This window comes from Haplochromis burtoni, unplaced genomic scaffold (genome assembly GCF_018398535.1).
Source record: "Haplochromis burtoni strain Fernald_Lab_line unplaced genomic scaffold, NCSU_Asbu1 Contig_147, whole genome shotgun sequence".
NCBI classification, from domain to species: domain Eukaryota; kingdom Metazoa; phylum Chordata; class Actinopteri; order Cichliformes; family Cichlidae; genus Haplochromis; species Haplochromis burtoni.
The window spans coordinates 980688-1006110 of NW_024582508.1; the positions used below are offsets into that span (position 1 = coordinate 980688).

Here is a 25423-nt window from a genome sequence, read left to right on the forward strand (position 1 = left end):
AAAAAAGCAGAGAAAAACACAATGACGTAAAATCAGGAAGCACCGAGAGGAAAACTGCACTCAAAATAAAGATGAAATAAATGAAACAAGTAATTTAAAAAAGGTCGAAGGAAGAGGATTTTCTTTCCATTTTAAGTCTTCTGTATTTCATCTGCTTGAGCTGACGCCCTTCATCACAGAATGAAACCTTTCTTCCCTGTCTGCTGCTTGTTCAAGTGAACGTTCTCACTATTCCTGGCACCCAGGATTAAAGGCTTTCCACTGGAGAGCAGCCATTATCGTGGACCAGACACTGACCTCTGGCTGTTACTGCTGAGGAGTTTCACAAGTGAACACTCAACTCTTTGATTTAGTTTATATGAATGTTTAGATGTGCAATATGACTCTCAGTTTTACTATCAAATCAAAGGTGGAAAATTAATTAGACCATGAGATGCCTCCATGTTTTTTGTGTCTGTGGTTTTGAATTGATACTTATGGAAGGATTTGAACTGTAAACTGTTGTTCATATTTGTTAACTGCGTGCATGAATACATGGGAGAGCTTAACTAGCAGTTCATAAATAAATGACTACTACTCTTTTTTCTCAGGACTCGCGTAACTAACAGTAGGTCAGTCACCCTGAGGACAAAATCCAATGGAATAACACCACCAGATGAAAAGGTCTTCACAAACCTTCTTTCTATGATCTTGAACCGTCCATGAAGTTACACAGATGAATCCTTTCCGTCAGCTTAAGTATCAAAAGTGATTTCTGAGTGGAATTTACAGAAAAAGGGGGATTCCCAACAAAGAGGAAAGCGCAATTGCATAACCCCGGTTCAACACCTTTTTTCTAACATGCAACAGAGAAGGTGAGAAGTTTTAGTACAACAGCAGTTGGACAAGCTCATGTGCTGGCTTTCAGAAACAAATACTACAGTTGTTTACAACAAATTCCCAGCATTCCTTTTGACTTTTCTGGAATGCCAGATGGGTGAAATTAAACTAAATTGATATCTGGCAAATGTAAACAAGTGGTGCATGTTAACACTATGAGAATCATTCACATTAAGTTCCTTTAAAAAATAAAACTTTTACCAAAACTGCAAAAAATGTACATAGTTAAAAAAAGAAAATAGCCTTTAATAGGTGGGATAATACAATCCTTTCCCAGCAGTAAAATACTGGAAACGAGGGAGGAGCTGGCTAAATTTTGGGGCCAGTAAAAGCTAAACCATGCACACATCTACACTGACATGAATTATGGGAACTATGGGAGTTTGGCAGGAGATTGCTCAATAAATATGAAATTAAATATCGGTGACAGAGCTGGACCTGCTCTCTGCAGGGGAAATCTGTTTTAATTTGCTTCTGCCAGACCAGTCGGGCTCTCACAGTGTGACTGCCAACACTTACTGTGGCTGATTGAGACGAACCTTTCACCTCCTGCTAATTATACCCTTCCTCGCCAGTATTTTACTCCTCTACACTCCATCTCTTCCACACATGCAAGGACATTCCCATCAAATTGAGAAGTTTGGTAGATCTACTATTAGTCTGGTGTGATTTACATGCTAAAATTGAATTATTATTGAAGGAAAATCCCAAAATTAAAGAATGGTTTATACAGCAGACACACCTTTTGGGCACAGATCAGTCTAAATGCATGTGATTTTATCATTTATTACCTAAAGTGGTAAATAGTTCCCTCAACAGGAAGGTTAACCAAATCTCAGGAAGCTAAATGTGAGTCAGAGACTACAGGGAGTGCAGAATTATTAGGCAAATGAGTATTTTGTCCACATCATCCTCTTCATGCATGTTGTCTTACTCCAAGCTGTATAGGCTCGAAAGCCTACTACCAATTAAGCATATTAGGTGATGTGCATCTCTGTAATGAGAAGGGGTGTGGTCTAATGACATCAACACCCTATATCAGGTGTGCATAATTATTAGGCAACGTCCTTTCCTTTGGCAAAATGGGTCAAAAGAAGGACTTGACAGGCTCAGAAAAGTCAAAAATAGTGAGATATCTTGCAGAGGGATGCAGCAGTCTCAAAATTGCAAAGCTTCTGAAGCGTGATCATCGAACAATCAAGCGTTTCATTCAAAATAGTCAACAGGGTCGCAAGAAGCGTGTGGAAAAACCAAGGCGCAAAATAACTGCCCATGAACTGAGAAAAGTCAAGCGTGCAGCTGCCAAGATGCCACTTGCCACCAGTTTGGCCATATTTCAGAGCTGCAACATCACTGGAGTGCCCAAAAGCACAAGGTGTGCAATACTCAGAGACATGGCCAAGGTAAGAAAGGCTGAAAGACGACCACCACTGAACAAGACACACAAGCTGAAACGTCAAGACTGGGCCAAGAAATATCTCAAGACTGGTTTTTCTAAGGTTTTATGGACTGATGAAATGAGAGTGAGTCTTGATGGGCCAGATGGATGGGCCCGTGGCTGGATTGGTAAAGGGCAGAGAGCTCCAGTCCGACTCAGACGCCAGCAAGGTGGAGGTGGAGTACTGGTTTGGGCTGGTATCATCAAAGATGAGCTTGTGGGGCCTTTTCGGGTTGAGGATGGAGTCAAGCTCAACTCCCAGTCCTACTGCCAGTTTCTGGAAGACACCTTCTTCAAGCAGTGGTACAGGAAGAAGTCTGCATCCTTCAAGAAAAACATGATTTTCATGCAGGACAATGCTCCATCACACGCGTCCAAGTACTCCACAGCGTGGCTGGCAAGAAAGGGTATAAAAGAAGAAAAACTAATGACATGGCCTCCTTGTTCACCTGATCTGAACCCCATTGAGAACCTGTGGTCCATCATCAAATGTGAGATTTACAAGGAGGGAAAACAGTACACCTCTCTGAACAGTGTCTGGGAGGCTGTGGTTGCTGCTGCACGCAATGTTGATGGTGAACAGATCAAAACACTGACAGAATCCATGGATGGCAGGCTTTTGAGTGTCCTTGCAAAGAAAGGTGGCTATATTGGTCGCTGATTTGTTTTTGTTTTGTTTTTGAATGTCAGAAATGTATATTTGTGAATGTGGAGATGTTATATTGGTTTCACTGGTAAAAATAAATAATTGAAATGGGTATATATTTGTTTTTTGTTAAGTTGCCTAATAATTATGCACAGTAATAGTCACCTGCACACACAGATATCCCCCTAAAATAGCTAAAACTAAAAACAAACTAAAAACTACTTCCAAAAACATTCAGCTTTGATATTAATGAGTTTTTTGGGTTCATTGAGAACATGGTTGTTGTTCAATAATAAAATTATTCCTCAAAAATACAACTTGCCTAATAATTCTGCACTCCCTGTATGTATGTGTATAGGATAATATGGAACACACTGTTAATGCTGTGAGACAGCCTTAAAGGGACATGTGATGACATATGATGTGATGCGTGTCGTTTTATGTCATGTTCCTGTAAAACTGAAACGAGTCTTTGAAAAGCCTTCCACCACCTTTACCCCAGTAGTTTCTCAGTATTTCTTGTAATTGCACCTAATTTACTTTATGCTGTCGTATAAATTCTACTGAAATCTGAACATCTTGGGACTTTGAGGTGAATTATTTGTGTATAGCTAAGGCAGCAAAAGACGGTGATGGGTTATTTGACCTGAATTTGACCCATGATGACAGCCTTCCATGCTTTCTTCATAGCCAGAGGAGAAAAGCCAGGCATCAGAAACACCTCAATAATATAGTGTTGTCTTTTAAAAACTAGAGCCAACCAAAATGTGGAACAATATATCAATATGTGGCACAAGGGCTGAGGGAAAGAAATGCTGACCTAGAAGGTGGTTGAAACCACACCAATTTAAAAGGAGGGTTGATATTACTTGCAACGCAAAGTAATATATCTAGCAGCCTGTTAGAAAAAAACGAGATACACAGAAAAACAGGAAGTGATCAATCAAAATTTGAGCATTTTTGGTTCAAGTCACTGCAAGTATGTACAAATGAGGTCAGGTGAAAGGTCCAACAGTGTTTATGGCCATCTGTAAAACACGGTGGAGGCTCTGTAATGGTTTACAGCCACATTTCAGTCAGTTGTGGATCTTGTTAAAACTGATGAAATTATGAATGCAGAAAAAATACATGAAGATTTTCATGCACCAAGCAATGCCATCTGGAAAGCATTTGATTGACTTCACTTTCAAAGAAATGTGGGGTGTGTTATTTCTGTGTTACCTTACAGCCAGTCCAGGTTGAATCTTGCGACTGCGTTAAGCAGTTTGTTTGTTTTTTCCAAATAACTGATAATACTTGTTTCATGTACAGGGCACAAGTGGTACAAAAAATGGATATATAAGTATACATATCGGTTTGGGTAAGAGGTTTGTTAGCAAACATTAATAAACTGTACTGATCCACTGCACAGACACACAATGTTTAAGCATAAACCTTTGGATGTTTTTGAAAAGCATAGCAGACACAACTTGGTTAGCTAACTGTGTGTGTGTGTTTTAACTCACCCACTAGAGGTATGAAGGGTGAAACTATCCAAAAAAGAACAATTAGTAATGTTGTAAAAATTAGCATTTTAACGTGACTCTGGTGGGCGGCCACTACAGGAACTGAAGTTTGAGTTTGCATAGTGTATACTTTGAAAAATTAAATCATAATAAAGAGTAAAATAAGGCTCTTTGTCACCATATCTCCACAAGCCTTGTATGTAAATTAAATATTTACACACCAAGTATTTCTTTTCGAGACTGTTTGACACCCTAACATTATTTATTACACCATATTTGCTGCCACCACCATATTTGACAGTGGGGATGGTGTGTTCAGAGTGATGTGCAGTGTTTAGTTTTCCGCCACACATAGCGTTTTGCATTTTGGCCAAAAAGTTCCATTTTAGTCTGATCTGACCAGAGCACCTTCTTCCACATGTTTGCTGTGTCCCCCACATGGCTTGTGGCAAACTGCAAACGGGACATTTGCAGGGAATCACCATGTCACCATGGGCCTCTTGGCTGCATTTCTGATCAGCGCTCTCCTTGTTCAGCCTGTGAGTTTAGGTGGACGGCCTTGTCTCGGTAGGTTTACAGTTGAGCCATACTTCTTCCATTTCTGAAAGATCACTTGAACAGTGCTCCGTGGGATGTTCAAGGCTTGGGAAACCTTTTTGTAGCCTAAGCCTGCTTTAAATTTCTCATTAACTTTATCCCTGACCTGTCTGGTGTCTAAATCCAATCGAGAATCTGTGGCAAGAAGGAATTCCAACAAAAATTGATTCATGTTTGTGGCTGTAATGTGAAAAAATGTGGAAAAGTTCAAGGGGGCCGAATACTTTTGCAAGCCACTGTATTCTCCATGGAGCATAAGTGAGCCTAGAGACAGCTCCCTCCTCAGTCACAGACTACAAAGCAGACTGCAGACTTTGCCTTTAATGACCACTACAACAGGAATGCCCCACTCTTATTTTATGACATATTTTACAAGAATATCACAACAAAGGCTTTTTCTTTGTGCAGACTAATTTATTCAGCACAGCAAGAAAGCAGAACAGCAGAACATAAACACTGTCTTGTTATTTGGAAGAATTGAGAAACACATAATTAAAAAAAACCCAAACAGATTAACTGAAGTAACAATCTTTCCTTTCTCTGTAAAGTTTACAGAAAGACTACCTGCTCCATCTAGTGTTGAAAGAACAAATTTAAAAAAAAAATGGCTGGAGTGAAGTCTCAAATTTTACTCACTGAATTTCTCCCTTGCAGTTTAATTTTATTTATTTTTATTATTAATAACTAGAAAAGCAACGTCTATTTTTATTATTTTGATAAATATTAACATATGCAGAAAATACATTAGATTCCATCCCATATGAACAAGGTGTAACAATATATCAATGAAAATATATTTACAAAGTTCTACTTCAATACCTGCAGAGCCTTACACAGTGCTAATTCTAAATAGTACCGTGTTATCATAAAACCTGTCCCAGCATAGTTGTTCTTCCAGTAAGTGCTTACTCAGCAATAGTCTGAGCTGAGTCACCCACCAGCTGGATGCTCAGAGGGGACAGAGCTGTAATCATACTTCTACTACACCTATGAGCATGTAGTACAATTGATACTTAAGGTGTGTTAAAAATTAACTGTTAAAAGTTCATTTTACTGTCAATGCTAAATATTTATTTTTGGTGATGAGCTTTTTGTACAAGTTTTTTAATTGAATGCTGAGTTCATTTTGTAGTGTGCAGATAACACATTCTTTAACAAAATTCTCTTCAAACCATTTCATCTTAATTACAATACTGTAACAGTGTAACAACATAAAAATGCTGCTCAATAGCATCGGAGCACGGCCTTCATCGGAGCAATTCTCATTCTTCTTGTCGTAAAAGATATTCCGCCTGAAAAAAACAATAAAAAAATTTCAACTGCCGTATCAGCTCACTGATGTTCAACAAAGGTAATTCTGTTGGAAAGGGTTTTTTTTAAATACCAAAAAGTCAACAGGGTCCTCCGGTTTAATCTTGCTGCACTTTACCATGGCCTCAGTGAGTGAGGGCATCACATACTTCATCAGGTAGTTTCGCAGGGGAAGAGCTTGAACTTCCAGCTGCTCACTCTCTTGTCTCTTCACCTCTGATAAATGTTTCTGCTAATGATTAAATTATTTAACCTGCAGTTACTATTTAAGAGTCATTTGCTCCTCTGCATCTTCTGGTATGAAACACTCTGATGGACACAGTGTTACTTACCCAGTCCTCATACTGAGCAGCCATCTCAGCCAGTACAGCCTCATTCCTGAGTTTCCTCTCAGCAGCCTCTGCGGACCGTTTCTGCCTCCTCTCTTCCTCTTTTTTCTGGTCCTGCTCCTCCTGCTCCTCTGGACTCAAGCCATAATTCTTAGGAGGGCCCACCACCCGTGTGATCATCTTCATGATGTCTGTGTACTCTGGATCATCTGTCCTGACCTCTGGAGAAGAAGAAATCACACAAACAGAGCCACTGTAAACAGTAAAGACCTTTTTTTCGTGGGTAACTGACTGCTAATAATGGTTGCAGTTTACTTTCTACCTTTCTGTACATGTATAGGGTTACACATTGAATCTACATAATATTATACATCTGGCCCCTGACGCTGAAAAGAGCAAAAGACTAATAGAAACAGACAATATGGAGACAGTCGGACACTCTCACATCCACCAAACATGTTCTGAAATGTTTGACAGCTTTACTGTTCTGTTCATGGTTTATCATTTATGGGCTCTTCAGTACTCTTTGCCTCTTGTTTGTGATCAGTTTATCAGAGTGCAGTGTTGTAGTGGCTTTGCAGACAGTACCGATATGTAATGGGTGAATCTCAATCTGATCAAAGTAGTCACACACTGTTTCCTCAGCTCCACTGAGCTGTCTGTGTTTTGTCAGGCGAGGTACAAATTCATCCTGGGTGTAGCGCATTTTTTCTGCCACGTTTTCTGGAAGTCCTTGTACTCTTCTTGTCAGGAAGTCATCTGATGCATCAAGGGCAAAAACATACTCTGCAACACATGTTGAAAACAGAAGTAAGTCCATTCTGATAAGTCAGCAAAGGCTTAGACAAAGACATAACAAAGACATAAACAACCTGGAGCGATGGCCTGTTTGTAGGCTGGTGCTTTGGACATCAATGCCAAATCCTCTTTCCCAGCATCCTCATCCACATTCACATCTGAGCAACAGAAACAAGCGCTATACTTTATGAGACAAAGACTTTAAAAGATTATACAGTGACTCAAATAATTGATGAAACCTACCAGAGAAAATCATCTTCGCTTGCTCATAAGTCTTAGGGAAACCATCAAGAACAAAGCCTTGGTTCTTACATGGCTTTGAGTTTAGTTTTTCTTCCACAATTTCAAAAAGGAGACGGTCAACCAGTCGACCTGATGGAACAAAACACTAGTTTGAATAAACCACAGAAATCTGAACACAGACACACAGAATCTGAGAGTTTGGGTAAATTGAAGCCTTTCGAAATAGAGACCCCGACAAATTGTGATTTACAATGCTGTCCATCCCTCCACAAAAGCGTGTTGTTTTAGAGACTTTTCAAGTAAGTTTCAAGTCAACACATCTGTTTAAACTGGCTTATTCGCTCTAGTGCTGATTTTATCTGTTGTCACGCTCTGTTTTGTAATTTTAACTTATTTTATGTATTTTATGACTATTGTTCCTTTTATTAATTGTGTTTTTGTAAGGTGACCTTGGGTTTCTGAAAGGCGCCCTCAAATAAAATGTATTATTATTATTATTATTATCAAGTAAAAGAAAAAAAACCTAGACTGAAAAAGACTTCAAAGAAAGATTTTTAAATAAATCAAACGTGTTTTGCAGTTTTCAGCCTCACAAGATTATCTTATTTAGGGTTATAATTCTGTTACCAACCTTGATTTTCTTTCATGCTTTTGTGAATATTCCCCAGTTGTGTCTGTGCAGCAGTCATTATCTCTTGACTGATATTTTCAGGGTTAGGTCCATTTACTATCTCCTTCTGCAGCATACAAAAGAAACATAAGAGATTTTCTTTATTTTTAAATGTCACTGGTACCACATAACAAGTCTCAAAGTACACCTGCATTAGTACATCGACTGCCTTCACAGAAAGACTTCCACAGGAGGGCAGCACATTTTCCTGTAGCTGCAGGACAGCAGTGAGAGGAAAATCAACTGTCTGGTATGTATGTGCAGTTCTGCTTCCACTGACCAGTTGTGCAATCTTCTCTTCGAGGACCTCTTTGAGCTTGATTTGATGCAACCGGTAATGATGGCAGAGCTTTCCTGCAAGGGTGGTTTTCCCCACAGCTGGAGGTCCAAGCAGCAAGATTCGAATGGGCTAAACAAGAACAATTTTTAAAAAAGTCGATGATTCAGAAAAGTTTTTGTTTTTCAGAAATGATCAGCTGTCATGAAAGAACAAGCGAGAGATACAGAAACAAACACTGGATGCATTGTAGCTCAATTTTCAGTTTTCCTGCCACCAAGTGGGACACCTACATTTTGTAGGATACATATATTTTTACCTACATTTTCATACTCATTTTCTGTCTATGATTTACACACACAGTCGTATTTAACACTTGTGATTACGGCAGTGGAATGAAGAGCTAACGTTGTTGTCACACATTCCAGATAACAGTTGGGACAACTTTCGGTCTTCAATAGGTTTTTCAAAATCTCTTCAAATTGAACACATGGAATGGCATGAATCCCAAGATGAATCGATGAGCTCTTCATAATTAGTTGCTTAATTGATTATTCAGAGCAATGCAGTGTCCTCATCTGCAGCTGCAGTGCCTACCATCTGATCAATTTTTTGCAGAATGACCAGATGGTATTTTTTTTAAAATTCTCCACAAATCAGAACGTATGAATTACAATATAATACTATAGTAATATAATGATGTGTAATATACAAATATACTGGGAAAAATAGTGAGAAAAGTATTTTCTTTTCTATTTCAGGTTTTCTCAAAATTTATGATGACTTAAGCAAATGATGTAGCACATCCTAAAAGATGCACTAATTTGCATAAATGGATTGATGAAATTTAATTTGACAGACTTGGAACACTCACAAGCAGCTGCCAGGCGTCTTTGTATTCCTGCACAATGTTATCCATGTTTTCAACCATCCCAGCTTCGGACGTCCAGCTTAGGTTGAAAAAGTCATTTATGATAAAGGTCTCCAGGCGGAGGTTGATGCCGAGGCACTCCAGTTCCTCTGGCTGAAATAAAAAGGTGTTAAATTACCAACAGTGTGTTTGATAATAAATATTTTTCAGCAAACATCTAAATAGCACAGATGTTTACTACAAGCCAAACAAACAGCAGATAGTTTATTTGATCCATATGTACAGAAACTGGAGTTGTAACAGCAAACAGCTCGGAAAGAAAATACATTTTAAATCTCTCAACAACAGAAATTGAACGCAAACTTTTGAGTCTTTTGCTTGTGTCACAAGCTGTTATTGCAACACTTTCAGGGACTAAAGAAAACATTTACATTTGCAAGTGACAGTAATAGCAGTACTAAGCTTGGGTGAGTAGTCTGCTTAAAATACTTATATGTAGAGCTCTAGATCTTTGCATTATAGGCAGAAAAAAAATCGAAATCATCTTAAAATGAGATAAAATAAATCACATAGTTTACAGTACCTTAAACGCCTTCATGACAATCGCTTCCTGTGGTGGTAATTTCTGAATTTCTTCTGGTCCAAGCACATGACTTATCATCTAAAGACATAAAGGTAAGAAAGAGATTGTTTTGTGTGTTTTTTCTCCTTCTTTTCCAAACGTGACTTCTGACAAAGGATCTCAGTTGGATTTTCATCACCTCAAAAGAGTATTCTTCCTATAAATACACTCACTGGACACTTTATGGGGTGCTCCTTACTAGTTATTAGATACCGTTTTACCTTCAAAGCTGCCTTAATTCTTCATGGCATAGATTCATCAAGGTGCTGGAAAAATTCCTCAGAAATTTTGACATGACATCATCACACAGTAGCTGGATCTCAAAATCCACCACCACATCTCAAAGGTGCTCTATTGGATTCTGATCGGGTGAATGGCAAGGCCATTTGAGTACACTGAAATGATGTCATCTGTCTGTCATCTTCAAGAAAAGTGTGAGATGATTTGAGCTTTGTGGCATGGTGTGTTATTTGCTGTTGCTATATATATTTTGGTGAGCCCATGTGAGTAGTTTTCCCTATAATGATGCTCGGTTTGAACTGCAGCAAGTCGGTTTGACCATGTCTACATGGCTATGTGCACTCAGTCGCTGCCATGTGAATGCTAACATTCACATTAACAAGCAACTGAATTACTATAACTAATAAGGTGGCCAGTGAGTGTAGTTTTCAATCTACTGTTTTTCTTCATAATGAAAAGTCTAGCTGTTCTAGTTGGAATTAGAATCACAAAATCACCTGTACAATATCCTCTAAAGTGTTCCTGGAATTATCAATGGCAACAATGTACTTTGGTCTTGGTCTGAGTTGAATGATGTTCTGGATCACTCTGCAAGACAAATATATATTTAGTCCAGGTCTGTGCCATTTATCTCCAAGTATATATAGCATATGTGCAGAAGTACAGTTAAATAAACTCACCCTCCAAGGTCAGATACATGAATCGTGGGAATGTAATTTGTGCCATGTCCAAATATGGGAACTTTTGGAAACTCCATCAGCCAAGAAACCTTTTAGAAATATCAAATACATATTATTCAAGCAGTATAGACAAAGACATGCAGTGTAAAAATGGGTTAATGTGTTGATATTACCTTGAAAAAGTAATGAAAGAGGTCCTCCCCCTTTCCATACTGAAGGCCACTAGCTACAACATAACCGGCAAGTTTGGACTTTTTCTGTAAGATTGAAAAATCAGAGCACTTTTAGTTAGTTTTAGATATATTTATTTTCCTGGGATCCTTATGAAATCTTGGGATGAATTGCTCCTGTTGTTGTGAAACATATTTTGGAGGATTCTGTGATTTTCAGCATCATAATCTTACCCCTTTAGCCAGGTTTAGCACAAGTTTTTCCAAACTGTGGTGTTTTCTGAATGCAGGGTGAGGCCTTCTTCTTATGAACTGTTCCTCTGATACCAGAACATCAGTTTCATCCTGAAGAGTAAGATTACACTCTCAGTCATGGAAATCTGACAAGTTCACACACTGTTTAGCTTTTCTCCAGACTCACTGGGTTTTGAGGTTTAGTCATGGCCCACGTCATTACAGTGGAGACTAAGATGAACAATTTCTGAGACGTGAAGCTCAGCATCTCATTATGAAGGGCTGTTTGTAAAAGAAGAACGGGCAGGGATGACAAACAACATTAGCATGTTATTGGAACAATGCAGTCTCTTTTAAATGTTGTCTCATGAAGATAGATAGCGATACATTTAAAATGAGCACATGAGGTACAATCTTGCAAACAGTGCCCTTTAAAGGTACCCGGCTTTTAAAAAATCTTTGTCTATGATTAAAAAAATCGAATCCTTCACTGGTCTTGTAGAAGTCTTACAGTCATACCTGTAAGAACCCACGTTGCTTCTTCAACCTGTTGCTGTGTGGCACTTTCTGAGATGTTGTACACCACCACATCACACTCCAGCAGGTGCTGGAGGAGCTCATCACTGCTTGGTGACTGCAAAAGGAAATTGTATACCCTATTAAACGTTCAATTGTTCTTGCTGTGTCCATAAATATATTTAAATTAAAGTTGCTTAGTCTAAAAATAATTGGTTTTAAAAATACGGCATTTAAAATTATTTGTCCTTATCAGAATCTTAACGTATGATGTTCTATAAACACACTGCCCAGAGCAAAAAAATGTCACATACTCATATTATTCATAGGACCACCGTTAGCTTTGATGACGACACGCATTTGCAGGAGTATCGATTGGATAACTTTATGCAATGCCATGACATTTTTTTATACAGAGTTGCACTTATTTTTCACTAAATCTCAGTGGGGTTAAGGTCTGGACTCTGTGGTGGCCAATCCATGTGTGAAATTAATGTCTCCCAGAGCCACTCCTTTATGCCTTAAGCCCAATGAACCCTGGCGTGTATCTTGCATGTATACCTGTTTCATCAGGGAAGAAACGCACCCATTGATGGAAAAACCTCCTCATTCAGTATATTCACATACTCAGCTGACCCAAATGTTTTGGCATATAATGTTGCTAACCTAACCAACTGGAGCAACCCCAGATCATGACAATGTCCCACAGTCTTTCGCATTTAGCACCTCGCTCACCTCATATTTCTCCCGTAGAAAATCCCACTTTTCACCTTTAGAGGAAGGAGACACCGTACCGACGACATGGAAAGCAGGTTCACCTTCATGGGAGGCTAATGCCTCTGCTTCTTCCTCATCCTCAGATGTCACCACGCATGAGGCTAAAAACTGTTCAGACAAGTCAGTAATATTAAAATGGACTAATGTGACCGGTTAGGCAGGAACAATAAAAACTCTCTTTTCCCTATATTTACCTTTGCGATGTGCTTGGAGGAATATCTGTCAACATCGTTGATAAAAATTCGCTTAGTTTGTTGCTTGTTGTCCCCCATTTTAAAAACTAACGCCTTGACTGATTTAAAAAGCTATATTTATTACCAGACTGTAAGTTTTACAACAGGAAATGAGAAATACGAGAAAGACAGAGAAACTTCCATCTTGCACCTAGTCTTCTTAAATGTTGCTAGGGACTCGCTACTGTTGCTATGGCTGAGCCAATGAAGCTCGCTAGCTAGCTCTCGAGCGCTTCCATGGCAAGGGGTATGGAGGGCCAGGAGTGACAAAATTAATTAATTAAATACGCCATTAAATAATTAATTAAATGTGTCAATGGTTAATTAATTAATTAAATAAAATTTGAAATAATTTATTACGTGTTTTAAATGAAATGAATAGGCATTTAATTAATTATTGACACGATGAATTAACTATTTAATGGTGCATCTAATTAAATCATTTTGTCACTCATGGCTCTCCAAAGTGAGTAGCCCCCATTTTAAAACAACTTTTAAACATTACTAACATGTTTCATTTCCCCCTCATTTAACCCCTTCCTCTCTTCTGCCCTCTTTCCCCATTTAACATTATCTGCTTCTACTATGCCCTCTCATTGCCTCCTTGCTTTCGTTTGCTGCTTTCTTTCCACCCACTATTAGATCTCTGCCTTCCTCTTTCCTCTTCTTTCCCTCTCTTCCTTTCCAGCCCAATTCTTCACCTTTTAGATAGAAGCATGAAGAAACAGGGTGAGGCTGTACCTCTCTGGACTGCTAACAGGGTTGGGCTGTGAGTTTTTTTTCCCATTAAAGTGACAGTTAGCTACATGCAGAACAATTAGCTGGAATATTTCAAAGAGAGAATAAGATCCATCAGCGTGAACTATCGCATGTCCGGCATGAACTGCCCGAAACCGGAAGTGACGTCATTTTGCGGAAATGTAGTTTTTTACCATCGTGGCCATATGCGCCTATACTTGTGTTTTTAAAAGTTATGTTTGACTTTATGACTTTCTGTGTCGTTTCTGGGATGCTGAGGATTCATATTTTTATTTGTATTTTTTTTTGTGTTTATTTTTGTCCTAGATGGCCTGACGCAGCAGCTAGGGGTGAACTCTATGTCTGAGTTTGTCTTTGCTCAAGCTGTCCAGAAATGGCTCAGATGCGCTCCATATCGTATGGGTGGTGCAGGGCGCCCAACATCCATCCCCATCCCGGAGTAAATAACAAAAAGTGATGTGAAACAAAGAAATGTAAAAAGGAAACTTTGTCGTTTAATAAACTATTTTGCAAATGATACATGTCTATTGGCCTTTTTTTGTTGTTTGTTTTGTTGTTCGTTTTGTTGTTGTTTCTGATGCTTTATATTTTCGGTATATTACTATTGACATGATACATTGTAACATAATTTTTAACATATAAAGGGTGTCCAATTTGTACAATTATCTGGTGGTTTAAGTATTGATGGAAACTTGCAGTAGTTTAGTATTGATTAAAATAGCTATAGATTGTATATATTTGTAACTGTAGGTTTCCAGTCATGATTTTACTGTTGTTTCAATAGAAACCAACTGTGCGAAAGAGGTGGAAAATCAACGTCATAGTTCAACAGTATTTAAATATCAGAATCTAACATTGTTTCAATATTAACAGTGTGTCATAATTATATGTTAAATCAATGTCAGCGTTCAACATTGGTTCCATATCAAAACCTGACGTTTCAGTATTAAAAAGGGTGCAAGAGTGACGTTAGGTCAACATCAGATTTCAATGTTGATTCAATAGAATCACCTGATATTGACTAAACATTGTTTCAGTGTCTCCTTGCTCTCTGGGAACACACATTTAAAAAACTGTTTTTACATAATCTCAGACCTACTCAGGTGTAGAAGATATAAAAAACTATTTGAAAGCAATCTAACCTAAATTCAGCAGATTTTTTATAGCTTAACCTTACGGTCCTCAAATGCTGAAGAAATGAACTTTTACTCAAATTGCTAATGTGTAGCACTACATTTTTAGAAAATGTAGAGCAGTCTTTTTTTTTTCTGAAAGGTATATTGTAAATGGTCAAATGATAAACAAACCCCTGTGTACCTAACAGGCTGTGCAGAAGCAGTTGTTGCTAACAGCTGCTTAAGTGTGTGCATGTGGACGTGGGGGGCTGCAAAGGAGGCAGCTGTCAAGACAGACATACTGTGTGCTTCCTACATTCCCTTATAAGGACGAATGTCCCTCAAAACCATGACCCATTTAAGACCATTCTCTTTTTTCCTGATTAAGACCTGGCGATAAAGATAGGACTGCCAAAAAGTGCTTCTTTGACTTGAAGGGAACTGTTGACAAAACACAGAAGCAGTTTCACCCAAAGGCTGGTGTGATCTTTCTGCTTCATATGTTTTTGCTCAGAACAACAAGCCAGATTATGGTGAGCACACACTAACGCCATATTGAAACAGGTATATTTGAGCATTTCTGTTGTAACACTTTTACACTTTACTGCAGTAATTCTAGTTATTTTTTTATTCTTCACAAATAAAACACACAGTCTATAAAGTCTCAAATAAATAGCTCCAAAATAAATGCAGAGCCATATATAAAACTGCTTTATTTAACTCAGTTGCAGTTAAATATGATTTTTAACTACCACATATATCTATTTAATATGTAGAAAGTCCATTTTTGCCAACAACATGAGTGCACGTAAAAGCAGGAATTCATGTTTTCTTGTCCAACTATGTGATCTGAATGCTTTTTTCAATTCTAAGTCCTTTTGCAGATCATCAGAGGGCAAATGACTCCTGAAGCACTGCGGTCATGCACTATGATTGCTGCTGCTATGAAAATGTAAATATAGAAAATAGAAGAACACAGTGTTCAGATATGACCTGACATAATCTATGCACAGTCTATCCAACATCAACACAGGGCGGTCGTGCCTGATATTCTTGTTGGAGTCCCCATAGACACTGAGATCACCAGTGATATATCAAGCTCTTTACAAGACCCCAGATCCTTTTCAAATCTGTCTTGATTACAAAAATGATTCTGCTCATGGTAGGTGAGAAAAGATTCCTTCCAACGTTACACAGCAAATTTGATAAACTGGACAATTTAAAAAAGTTGCGATATCCAGTGAAAAAACAAATTTTTGGATGTTGAATTGTATAAACAGACCGTGAGAGTCAAAAAAATGTGAGTAGAAAAAAACAACAAGTAGGTTAGTAGTGCCTTTGCCTTGCACATGGCTACAAATGGAATATTTCAAAGTCTTGATGTTGCGGGGGGTATTTACATTCTTTCTGCACTCGCTGTTGCCTGTTCTGGCTTCAACATGGGGGTAGTGTGAGTTGACGAATAAGGAGTGTGAGCTATGCTGTGTGTGTGGCGACGTGCAGACTCTGGCACCTGCTGCTCTGTATTTCCCTAAAAGGACACTCTGGAGCCAATCAGAACAGAGAACGGATACTCGTCACTCTTGCATTTGCCATCCCAGGAGTCTGTTGTCTGGTGGAGGTTTTGGAACTGCCTTTAGCTCCCTCCATTTACCCCCTTACATGATTGCCTCTCAGCTATCTGGAATTTTATGGCCCCCACTCTTTACAAACGATGTTGGCAAACTCTCCCAGGCAGGTCCACCGTAGACGACTCCTTAACCAGACTGCTAAGGCAAGATCTCGTATTACTGTCACACCATCTAATCATCCACATCCCCAGGACCCTGTTTGAGCTTAGTCATATTAACACATCCCTCGGGATCTGAATGGCAGCTCCACAAACTATGAATGGGAGAAATGTGTTGCTATGCATAAATCTCCATTACAAACTATTTACTGATGGTTTTGCAGCTGATTGTTTTTCCCTGATGGGAGTACGACAAGCTCAGCTTTTATATTTATAAAGAATCCACAAAAATAATTTGACAGCTAAAATACAACTAAATTCACTATTTTCATGTACAAATAATATTGGTTTTAATAATACTCCCATGCATATAACATTAAAATCCTTAATCATATAGAAGATCCACATTCACTGTCATTTATCACATTTAACCTTCATGTACCTTTTAAATACTTCATAATGTAATCATCTATCTTTAATAAATTTTCCACTTGCTGCTCCCCCCCCCCTTACTTCTATCTATGGCATTCAATGTCCAGGACAGCATCTCTATAGATTGGTGGTATTTCCTGACACAGGATCCACTTTAATGGACTATTTTGCTGAGCAACACTTAATTTGGGCTTGTGTGAACCCTTGAGCCCGCCCACCGTCCCCCAGCTCCAGGACGCAGAGGCATATTTAAGGAACCCCTTGCACCCTTGCCCCTTTGTCCCAGTGGAAACTCCAGTCTTGTGGTTACAACTTGGTGAGTCCTTTTGCTGGATCATTGCTGTGTTTCAGATGCTGCTTTTTGGAGCATAGGTGTCAGTGAGGATGACCAGATAGTGCTGCTGTATATTACAGCCAGTACATGGATATACTGTATTCATTACAGCTAGAAGTTGTTTCTTGCCTAAGCAGATGTTTTATTGTTTTGTTGAAGAGTGGTAAAAGAATACATTGTGTGTGCTGAATAGTTTAAGGGCTGCTGCGGTATATAAGGGCAAGTCAGTTGCCATCAAGACTTAGGGTGGAGGATATATGTGATGCTTGACTCGGAGAAACAGGCAAACAACACTAGCTCAGGTTAGACTCAACATAAGGAAAATTATCAGTTCATTATTTTTTCTTAAAAAGGCTTCCTCACTGATGCTTTACTGTTTTTACTGTTTTTAGCACAAGTTAAAGAGCATTCTGAAAAAGGTCATTTCCCACATTTCTAGGTTATATTTAAATGTCGGGCTGTGTAGTATGGAAAGCAACAGATAAAGATTTTTTACAGATTTTTATGTAACTGTTATGTTACTTGAACTAAACTGATAATTAGACTAATTTACTGAACATAATAATTGGTAAAATATACCTTTATATTCAAGTTTTATGTTTCTCAAAATCAAGTTTTTGTAACTTGGTCATATTCACAGTTACAGACAGCAGTCTCTAAGGTTTACAGGGTTGTGGCCTACTATAGGACATATTAGACAGAATAGGACAGTGGTAAGACTCTTCAAAGAGGGGATGCTGGCACTTGGGATGCAGGCTCAGGCCTGAGAGCCTGGAAGACTCCAAGCACATGGTCTCCATCCAAACAGAGGAGACTACTATGTGGCGACAGCTGAGAGGAGAGCCAGGCCTCCACTGCCACTTGTCAAAAGTCCCACTGCCTCAGCTGTTAACTGGCTCTGGCTTAACGATGAGATACTAAGAAGGGGTTGTGGGGGCAGAGGGGGCTTTACAAGAGTCCAGAGGCTGAAAATAGACCCATGAGTGTGTGGTGGTGGTCCTGTTTTGGCTTTTCAAGCAGCTATAAGGCTCAGAGAGATTAGACTACTCAAAAGTGTCTTCATACTGAACATAGCGCTACATTATTTCATAGAATTGCACAACTTTGTTTCTTCATGTGAACTTCTGCTTCTTTAAATGGAAATAAGATGCATTTAAACATTTCTGTAAATATACCATAATATTCTGATTAATTTCTATTTTTTGTGTTATATAGAAAGCCAGCCCGGTACAGACCAAACATGTGTGACGACGACGAGACCACTGCCTTGGTGTGCGACAACGGTTCTGGCCTGGTCAAGGCTGGGTTTGCCGGTGATGATGCTCCCCGTGCTGTCTTCCCATCCATTGTTGGACGTCCTCGTCACCAGGTTGGAATACGGGAAAGGCCCCAAGTTTCTGGGAGATTACATATTTGTTGCCCTGTCACAAGATGTCTGTTTTTAAGTCTTGAGCTTGAGTTTGTTTGTTTTATTCATTCTCAGGGTGTGATGGTAGGTATGGGTCAGAAGGACAGCTATGTGGGAGATGAGGCCCAGAGCAAGAGGGGTATCCTGACTCTGAAGTACCCAATCGAGCATGGCATCATCACCAACTGGGACGACATGGAGAAGGTGCGAAAGACATAAAGATGTGGGAAAACTGAAATGTTATTTTTGTCAACAAATAACATCATTCTTTCCTGGATTCACAGATCTGGCACCACACCTTCTACAACGAGCTCCGTGTGGCCCCAGAGGAGCATCCCACCCTGCTGACAGAGGCCCCCCTCAATCCCAAAGCCAACAGAGAAAAGATGACCCAGATCATGTTTGAGACCTTCAACGTCCCAGCCATGTATGTGGCCATTCAGGCTGTGCTGTCCCTCTATGCCTCCGGCCGTACCACTGGTGAGCCCTCTTCTGTGCAATGTCGCATGTAAGTTAAACCATATCAATCTGTGCATATTTTCTTCTAACAAACTACTGCCTTCACTGGACAGGTATTGTGCTGGACTCCGGTGATGGTGTGACCCACAATGTGCCCATCTATGAAGGTTATGCTCTGCCCCACGCCATCATGCGTCTGGATCTGGCTGGTCGAGACTTGACTGACTACCTGATGAAGATCCTGACTGAGCGTGGTTACTCCTTTGTCACCACTGGTAAGAAAATTACCAACTTTAGCCAAAAACAATCCCACAGAATTTTAATGAAAAATGTAAACTGTAAACAGTGATGTATTTCAACATTTTTAGCCTTTTAATCACATGAGCTTACCTACAGTTTCCAAATTCCTGAACAGGCAATATGCATATACTGTGACCGTGCTTTGTCAAACGGAATTCTGAACGTTCTAGATATAAACAGACTTTTCCTGGTTGACTGAACTGTGATATTTCCTCCATTTAGCTGAGCGTGAGATTGTGCGTGACATCAAGGAGAAACTGTGTTACGTGGCTCTGGACTTTGAGAATGAGATGGCCACAGCCGCATCGTCCTCCTCCCTGGAGAAGAGCTATGAACTCCCTGACGGTCAGGTCATCACCATCGGAAACGAGCGTTTCCGTTGCCCGGAGACCTTGTTCCAGCCTTCTTTTATTGGTCAGTCGATCCACCGCACATTCACAGAAAGGCACAAAATATATTTTGGTTTCATACCAATACCAGCAATAGTAGTATCTACTTAGGTGTATTGTTCTCATGGGACCTAATGTCCCATAAGAACAATAAAGCCATATATAGGCTGTGTATAAATATAATTCATAATACACTATACTGGAGTTCTGAGTTCAGTATAGCCTCCCCTAATAGCCCTTTATATCTATAACGCTATTAATTCATAGACACTTACGAATCTTACTAAATGTGTAAATGATAACTAGTAGCATTTTATCTCCTGAGTTTCTTCTTGTTTTATTGTCTACATCTTAAATGTATTGCAACGACCACCACTGTTAGCTGCATGAATACTTACCTCTTTACAACTTTTCCCCAGGTATGGAGTCTGCTGGCATTCATGAGACGGCCTACAACAGCATCATGAAGTGTGACATTGATATCCGTAAGGACCTGTATGCCAACAACGTGCTCTCTGGTGGTACCACCATGTACCCTGGTATTGCTGATCGTATGCAGAAAGAAATCACTGCCCTGGCTCCCAGCACAATGAAGATCAAAGTGAGTCCAAGGAGTGCAAAGTTATTAAAATGTATTTTGTCAAAGAAGAAATAAGCAAGCCTTTTGTTCAAATTTTGGCATGGTGTAAAATGTTCTAATATGTACTTCATTCCTGATTTTCCTATCCACTCCTTCCAGATCATTGCTCCCCCTGAGAGGAAATACTCCGTCTGGATCGGTGGCTCCATCCTGGCCTCTCTGTCCACCTTCCAGCAGATGTGGATCAGCAAGCAGGAGTACGATGAGGCTGGCCCCTCCATCGTCCACAGGAAGTGCTTCTAAATCTTCAGACATCACCAAAAATCTCAAAACCAACCACACCAGCTTTGCTTCTATTTCTGTATTTCTACTGTTCCTTTTGCTGTATATACATGTACTGTTGTAATAAATATAGTTCCTTTTATCAGTAATCCAGAGAGTTGGAGTCATGCTTTTCCCCCAAAGAACATCAAATATAATTCTGGAAAACAAATACAATACTTCAGATGAATAAATAGTGTGTTTGAAAAAGATGGCAACACAAATATACAGTATACTCTAAAAAAAAGTGCACTTTTAGCAAAAGAGTGGTTACATAAACCATTTTAATGAAGACTAAATAAACTTTTAATTATTTTAACAAACTGCCCTTTTCAAGGCATTTTCAGTTTTCTATAGCTCAAAAGTTAAACTGCTTAAATAAACAATGATGGTCAACTACTATAGTTAAAGGGTTGAAAACTTCAGCAACACTATTCTGTGACTGCTTTCTTTCCTTATAGACCCTGCAGTTAATAAAATGATAAACTGATGCATTTATTATTATCAATTAGTATCTAAATAACGCCAGTCTTACACACATTATAGCAAGCTGGTTTTGATCAGTCTGTGGTTTACACAGAGTTTTATACATTTTGGTATGCAAGATAGAATAGTTGAAACACTGCTTTACCTTTATTGCTATCAGAAAAAACAAAAATAAATTAAAGCTGCAAGCAGTGTTATGAGGGCCTTCGAACCCCGGCACGTCGAGCCACGCCCAACACCTACAACCAGCACGTCTGATCTGATGTCACATTGATGGAATTCATGCATTTAACCACCAGCTAACAATTCATCTCATTCAATCATGATTATAGTCGTCCCACTAGGTGGCGCTCTAACCATTACTGACAATTGGCATAACAAACATTTCCAAGCTCGAGTCTCATCATGCCTGCGACCGGAGAGATTGGACATTGTGTTTTTGAGTGACAGCAGATTACTGCTTTTTGGCGAGTGATTGAAACTCCACGTGCCGCCATGACCACCCCGTTTCCCTGAACGTAAAAAGCTTCGCAATTTAACATCACAAAGGTCTTTAGATTCCACACAGAAGATATCGCGTCAATCTGACGAAATCCCTTGGAGGAGTTCCGAACATTCGGGAACCTTGGCGCATTCTGAACATTCTGATTCTGGAATTCCGAACATTCCGATTCTGATTCCGGAATTCCGAACATTCCGGAATTCCAAACATTCTTGAACCTCGGCGCATTCCGGCTTTCCGAACATTCCGATTCCGGAACTCTGAACATTCCGGAACTATGGCGCATTCCGTAATTCCGGAACCTTAGCGCATTCCGGAATTCCGAACATTCCGGAAATATGGCGCATTCCGAACATTCTGATTCCGGAATTCCGAACATTCTGATTCCGGAATTCCGAACATTCAGATTCCGGAATTCCAAACATTCCAAAACTAAGGCATATTCCGGAATTCCGACCATTACGGAACCTTGGTGCATTCCGGAAATCCGAACATTCCGGAACCTTGGCGCATTCCGGAATTCCAAACATTCCGGAACCTTGGCGCATTCCGAACATTCCGAACATTCCGAAATTCCTAACATTCCGGAACTATGGCGCATTCCGAACATTCTGATTCCGGAATTCCGAACATTCCGATTCCGGAATTCCGAACATTCCGGAACTATGGCGCATTCCGAACATTCGGGAACCTTGGCGAATTCCGGAATTCCAAACATTCCGGAACCTTGGCGCATTCCGAACATTCTGAACATTCCGATTCCGGAATTCCGAAAAATTCCAGAACTATGGCACAGTCCAAACATTCTGAACATTCCGATTACGGAATTTCGAACATTCTGATTACGGAATTCCGAACATTCCGGAACTATGGCGTATTCCGGAATTCCGAACAATCCGGAACCTTGGTGCATTCTGAACATTCCGGAACCTTGGCGCATTCCGAACATTCCGATTCCGGAATTCCTAACATTCCGGAACTATGGCGCATTCCGAACATTCCGAACATTCAGATTCCGAACATTCCGGAACTATGGCGCATTCTGGAATTCCGGAACGTTGTCGCATTCCGAACATTCCGAACATTCCGATTCTGGAATTCCGAACATTGTCCGTGTTGCTCGGCGACAGCCCCAAAACATCACTGCTCTCGAGAAGATCTGCATGGAGGAATGGGCCAAAATACCAGCTACTGTGTGTGCAAACCTGGTAAAGACCTATAGTAAACGTTTGACCTCTGTTATTGCCAACAAAGGTTATGTTACAAAGTATTGAGTTGTATTTTTGTTATTGACCAAATACTTATTTTCCACCCTGATTTACGAATAAATTCTTTACAAATCCTACCATGTGGATTCATGGATTTTTTTTTCACATTCTGTCTCTCACAGTTGAAGTGTACCTCTGGTGCAAATTACTGACCTCTGTCATCATTTTAAGTGGGGGAACTTGCACAATCGGTGGCTGACTAAATACTTTTTTGCCCCACTGTATCTCCCCCCACCACTTCCCCTGCAAGTGGCAGACACCCTCAGACATCGGTGCATTGGTGGTTCTTTGTGTCCGGGGATGGGCGTCCAGGTACACACCAGCTCACTCCTTGGTGGCTGCTTATCGGGGCCTGAAGCCTGGGGCTCGCTCGGGCCACTTCGCGCCTTGAGGCGACTTTTGTTGTGATTTGGCGCTATATAAATAAAATTGAATTGAATTGAATTGAATTGAATTGAATTGAATTGAGGGTGGGGTGCCCTCGGCCTCTCGGCCTGGGGCTCGGTCACTCTGGCCAGCTGGCTGCCGGCGGAGCTCACGGGCACGTCACTGCAACCCCCCCTGGCTTCTGCTCCGCGGCTGCTGAGTGACCCTCATCTGGGACTCTCCTCAGCTCTTTCTGGGACAGTGGCGCGGCTGCCCCTCTGTTGGTCTTCCTTGGTCTCTTGTGTTCTGGGGGCCTCTGGATGTCTGGAGTTTTGATCTCCTCCATACCTGCTTCATGCCCTGGAGGACGGGGCTGTGGCCCCCACACCCTCTAGCAGATCATTACATGAAGGAACCTTTTAAAAACAAGCGCGTCCATGCTCACAGGTGTACACACGGGTGCTCACACACACAAACTACACCCTCTGTCAGTGCGCCCCAGGGCAGCTGTGGCTACAATGTAGCTTGCCATCGCCAGTGTGTGAATGTGTGTGTGAATGGGTGAATGACTGAATGTAGTGTGAAGCGCTTTGGGGTCCTTAGGGACTAGAAAAGCGCTATACAAATGCAGGCCATTTACCATTTACCATTTTTGGCTCCTACCTCAAAGCGCACTGTGCGCTGTCGATATTACGTGCACAATAATGTTTAACATTTAGTATTTACAGTTATATTCCCATATATCATCGTGATGTTGTTTATTATGTTGCTCTCGTTTTGTTCTGCTTGTTTTCTTTTTTCTTTCTCAACAGGTGATCCAGGTGATTGATATATGTATTTTTTTTGTCTGCTTATTTAGTTGGTTTTTGTTTTTTTGCCCTTTATCCCCATCCCTCTTCTCCGCTGTTTTTCTCCCCCCTCTTCCTTTCTCCCTTTTATTTTCCTCATTCAAGTCTGTTCCGTATCTAGCAAGTGAAAATAAAAAATAAATAAAATAAACAATAAAAGGTGAATAAAAATAGACCATTATGGCAAGGCTGGGATGGTCAATTTGGTAAAGTAAATCCGTTGGGCATCTTTCTTCGCCTTTAGACAATAATTCTGATGGCAAAAGAACCAAACGGGACAGGCAGAAAAAAAATAAAAATAAAAAAATAAAAATAAAAAAGAAGATGAGTGGCTGATGAATGGGTGAAAGCACTGGAACCTGAACTCATGACAAAGTTAATGGCTAAACAGCGGACTGACAGCACACACTCACTACAGATAAATGGAAGCCACCTTAGTTGGGATTGTGTATTTGAACTAGGAGGGGTACGAAAACAGGAATCGGTTGAATGCAGTCTGCTATGTACTGACATCTAGTGTTGAGATTTTGCACACTGTTACTTTAATCTTAATTAATATTCACAATAAAAATATTAATCAAACATTTTGAAGACTGTATATGTTTCACAGTGTCTAACTGTTCTGGTACATTTAAACCTAACAATTACTACATGATGGAAACACGTCATGTTATCTCTTTTAATAAAGTTTGTGTATGTATACAAAGGTCATGCTGATATTGAACAAAAAACACAAAGATCAGATGTTAATCAGATTTATTTGCTCTCTTTCCTTCTTAAACATGTTTTTAATGTTAGTTATGATTCAGAATTGGTGACTGAAGACTCCACATGCCGCCATGACCACCCCGTTTCCCTGAATGTAAAAAGCTTTGCAATTTAACATCACAAAGGTCTTTAGATGCCACGCACTGCAGATCGGTCCAATCTGATGAAATCCCTTGGAGGAGTTCATCAAAGTACAGTGCCTGAAAAGAGGGGAAAATGTTGCTAAAATTACACATTAATTTTAAAATGGCTGACTTCCTGTTGGATTTGGCATATTGCTCCAAGAGACTTTTTTGTACATCTTAATATCTTCCATAAGCTTA

General features: G+C 39.9%; 2 protein-coding genes across 4 annotated transcripts in view; one reads left to right on the forward strand and one right to left on the reverse strand.

Moving 5' to 3' along the window:
- Positions 1-5453: 5453 nt before the first annotated feature.
- On the reverse strand, positions 5454-13230 carry LOC102310470 (adenylate kinase 7). Of its 2 annotated transcripts, none has more exons than XM_042224715.1 (18): positions 12998-13230; positions 12762-12911; positions 12030-12144; positions 11698-11792; positions 11511-11621; positions 11280-11363; positions 11107-11195; positions 10924-11014; positions 10148-10225; positions 9568-9717; positions 8697-8825; positions 8378-8483; positions 7747-7875; positions 7578-7661; positions 7294-7491; positions 6709-6926; positions 6450-6605; positions 5454-6357 (listed from the first exon to the last, which is right to left on the reverse strand). In XM_042224715.1, exons 1-18 carry the CDS (start codon positions 13073-13075, stop codon positions 6328-6330), a joined length of 2091 nt encoding a protein of 696 aa, XP_042080649.1. In that variant the 5' UTR covers positions 13076-13230; the 3' UTR covers positions 5454-6327. The 2 variants fall into 2 exon arrangements, with proteins under 2 accessions (XP_042080649.1, XP_005931592.1); XM_005931530.3 differs by having other exon boundaries at positions 6450-6608.
- Positions 13231-17294: 4064 nt separating this feature from the next.
- actc1a (actin alpha cardiac muscle 1a) overlaps positions 17295-25423 on the forward strand; it is an 8311-nt gene continuing 182 nt past the window's right edge. The window contains exons 1-8 of one of the 2 annotated variants that reach the window (XM_005931529.2): positions 17295-17387; positions 18621-18774; positions 18889-19017; positions 19098-19293; positions 19386-19547; positions 19795-19986; positions 20381-20562; positions 20701-20972. In XM_005931529.2, the coding sequence (XP_005931591.1) occupies positions 18646-18774; positions 18889-19017; positions 19098-19293; positions 19386-19547; positions 19795-19986; positions 20381-20562; positions 20701-20844 (1134 nt within the window). In that variant the 5' untranslated portion in view covers positions 17295-17387; positions 18621-18645 and the 3' untranslated portion in view covers positions 20845-20972. Of the gene's footprint in view, positions 17388-18620; positions 18775-18888; positions 19018-19097; positions 19294-19385; positions 19548-19794; positions 19987-20380; positions 20563-20700; positions 20973-25423 lie in introns of those variants that run through there. The other variant, XM_042224741.1, reaches the window with a different exon arrangement.

Bases quoted from the DNA above. Each gene is read 5' to 3' on its own strand.
- LOC102310470 (XM_005931530.3), bottom strand. From the start codon at position 13,075: ATGGGGGACAACAAGCAACAAACTAAGCGAATTTTTATCAACGATGTT. The intron at 8,484-8,696 runs GTCAGTGGAAGC...TGTATGCTGCAG, and splicing joins AAGAGAAGATTGCACAACTG to AAGGAGATAGTAAATGGACC. The intron at 7,492-7,577 runs GTTGTTTATGTC...CATGTGTTGCAG, and splicing joins CAAACAGGCCATCGCTCCAG to AGTATGTTTTTGCCCTTGAT.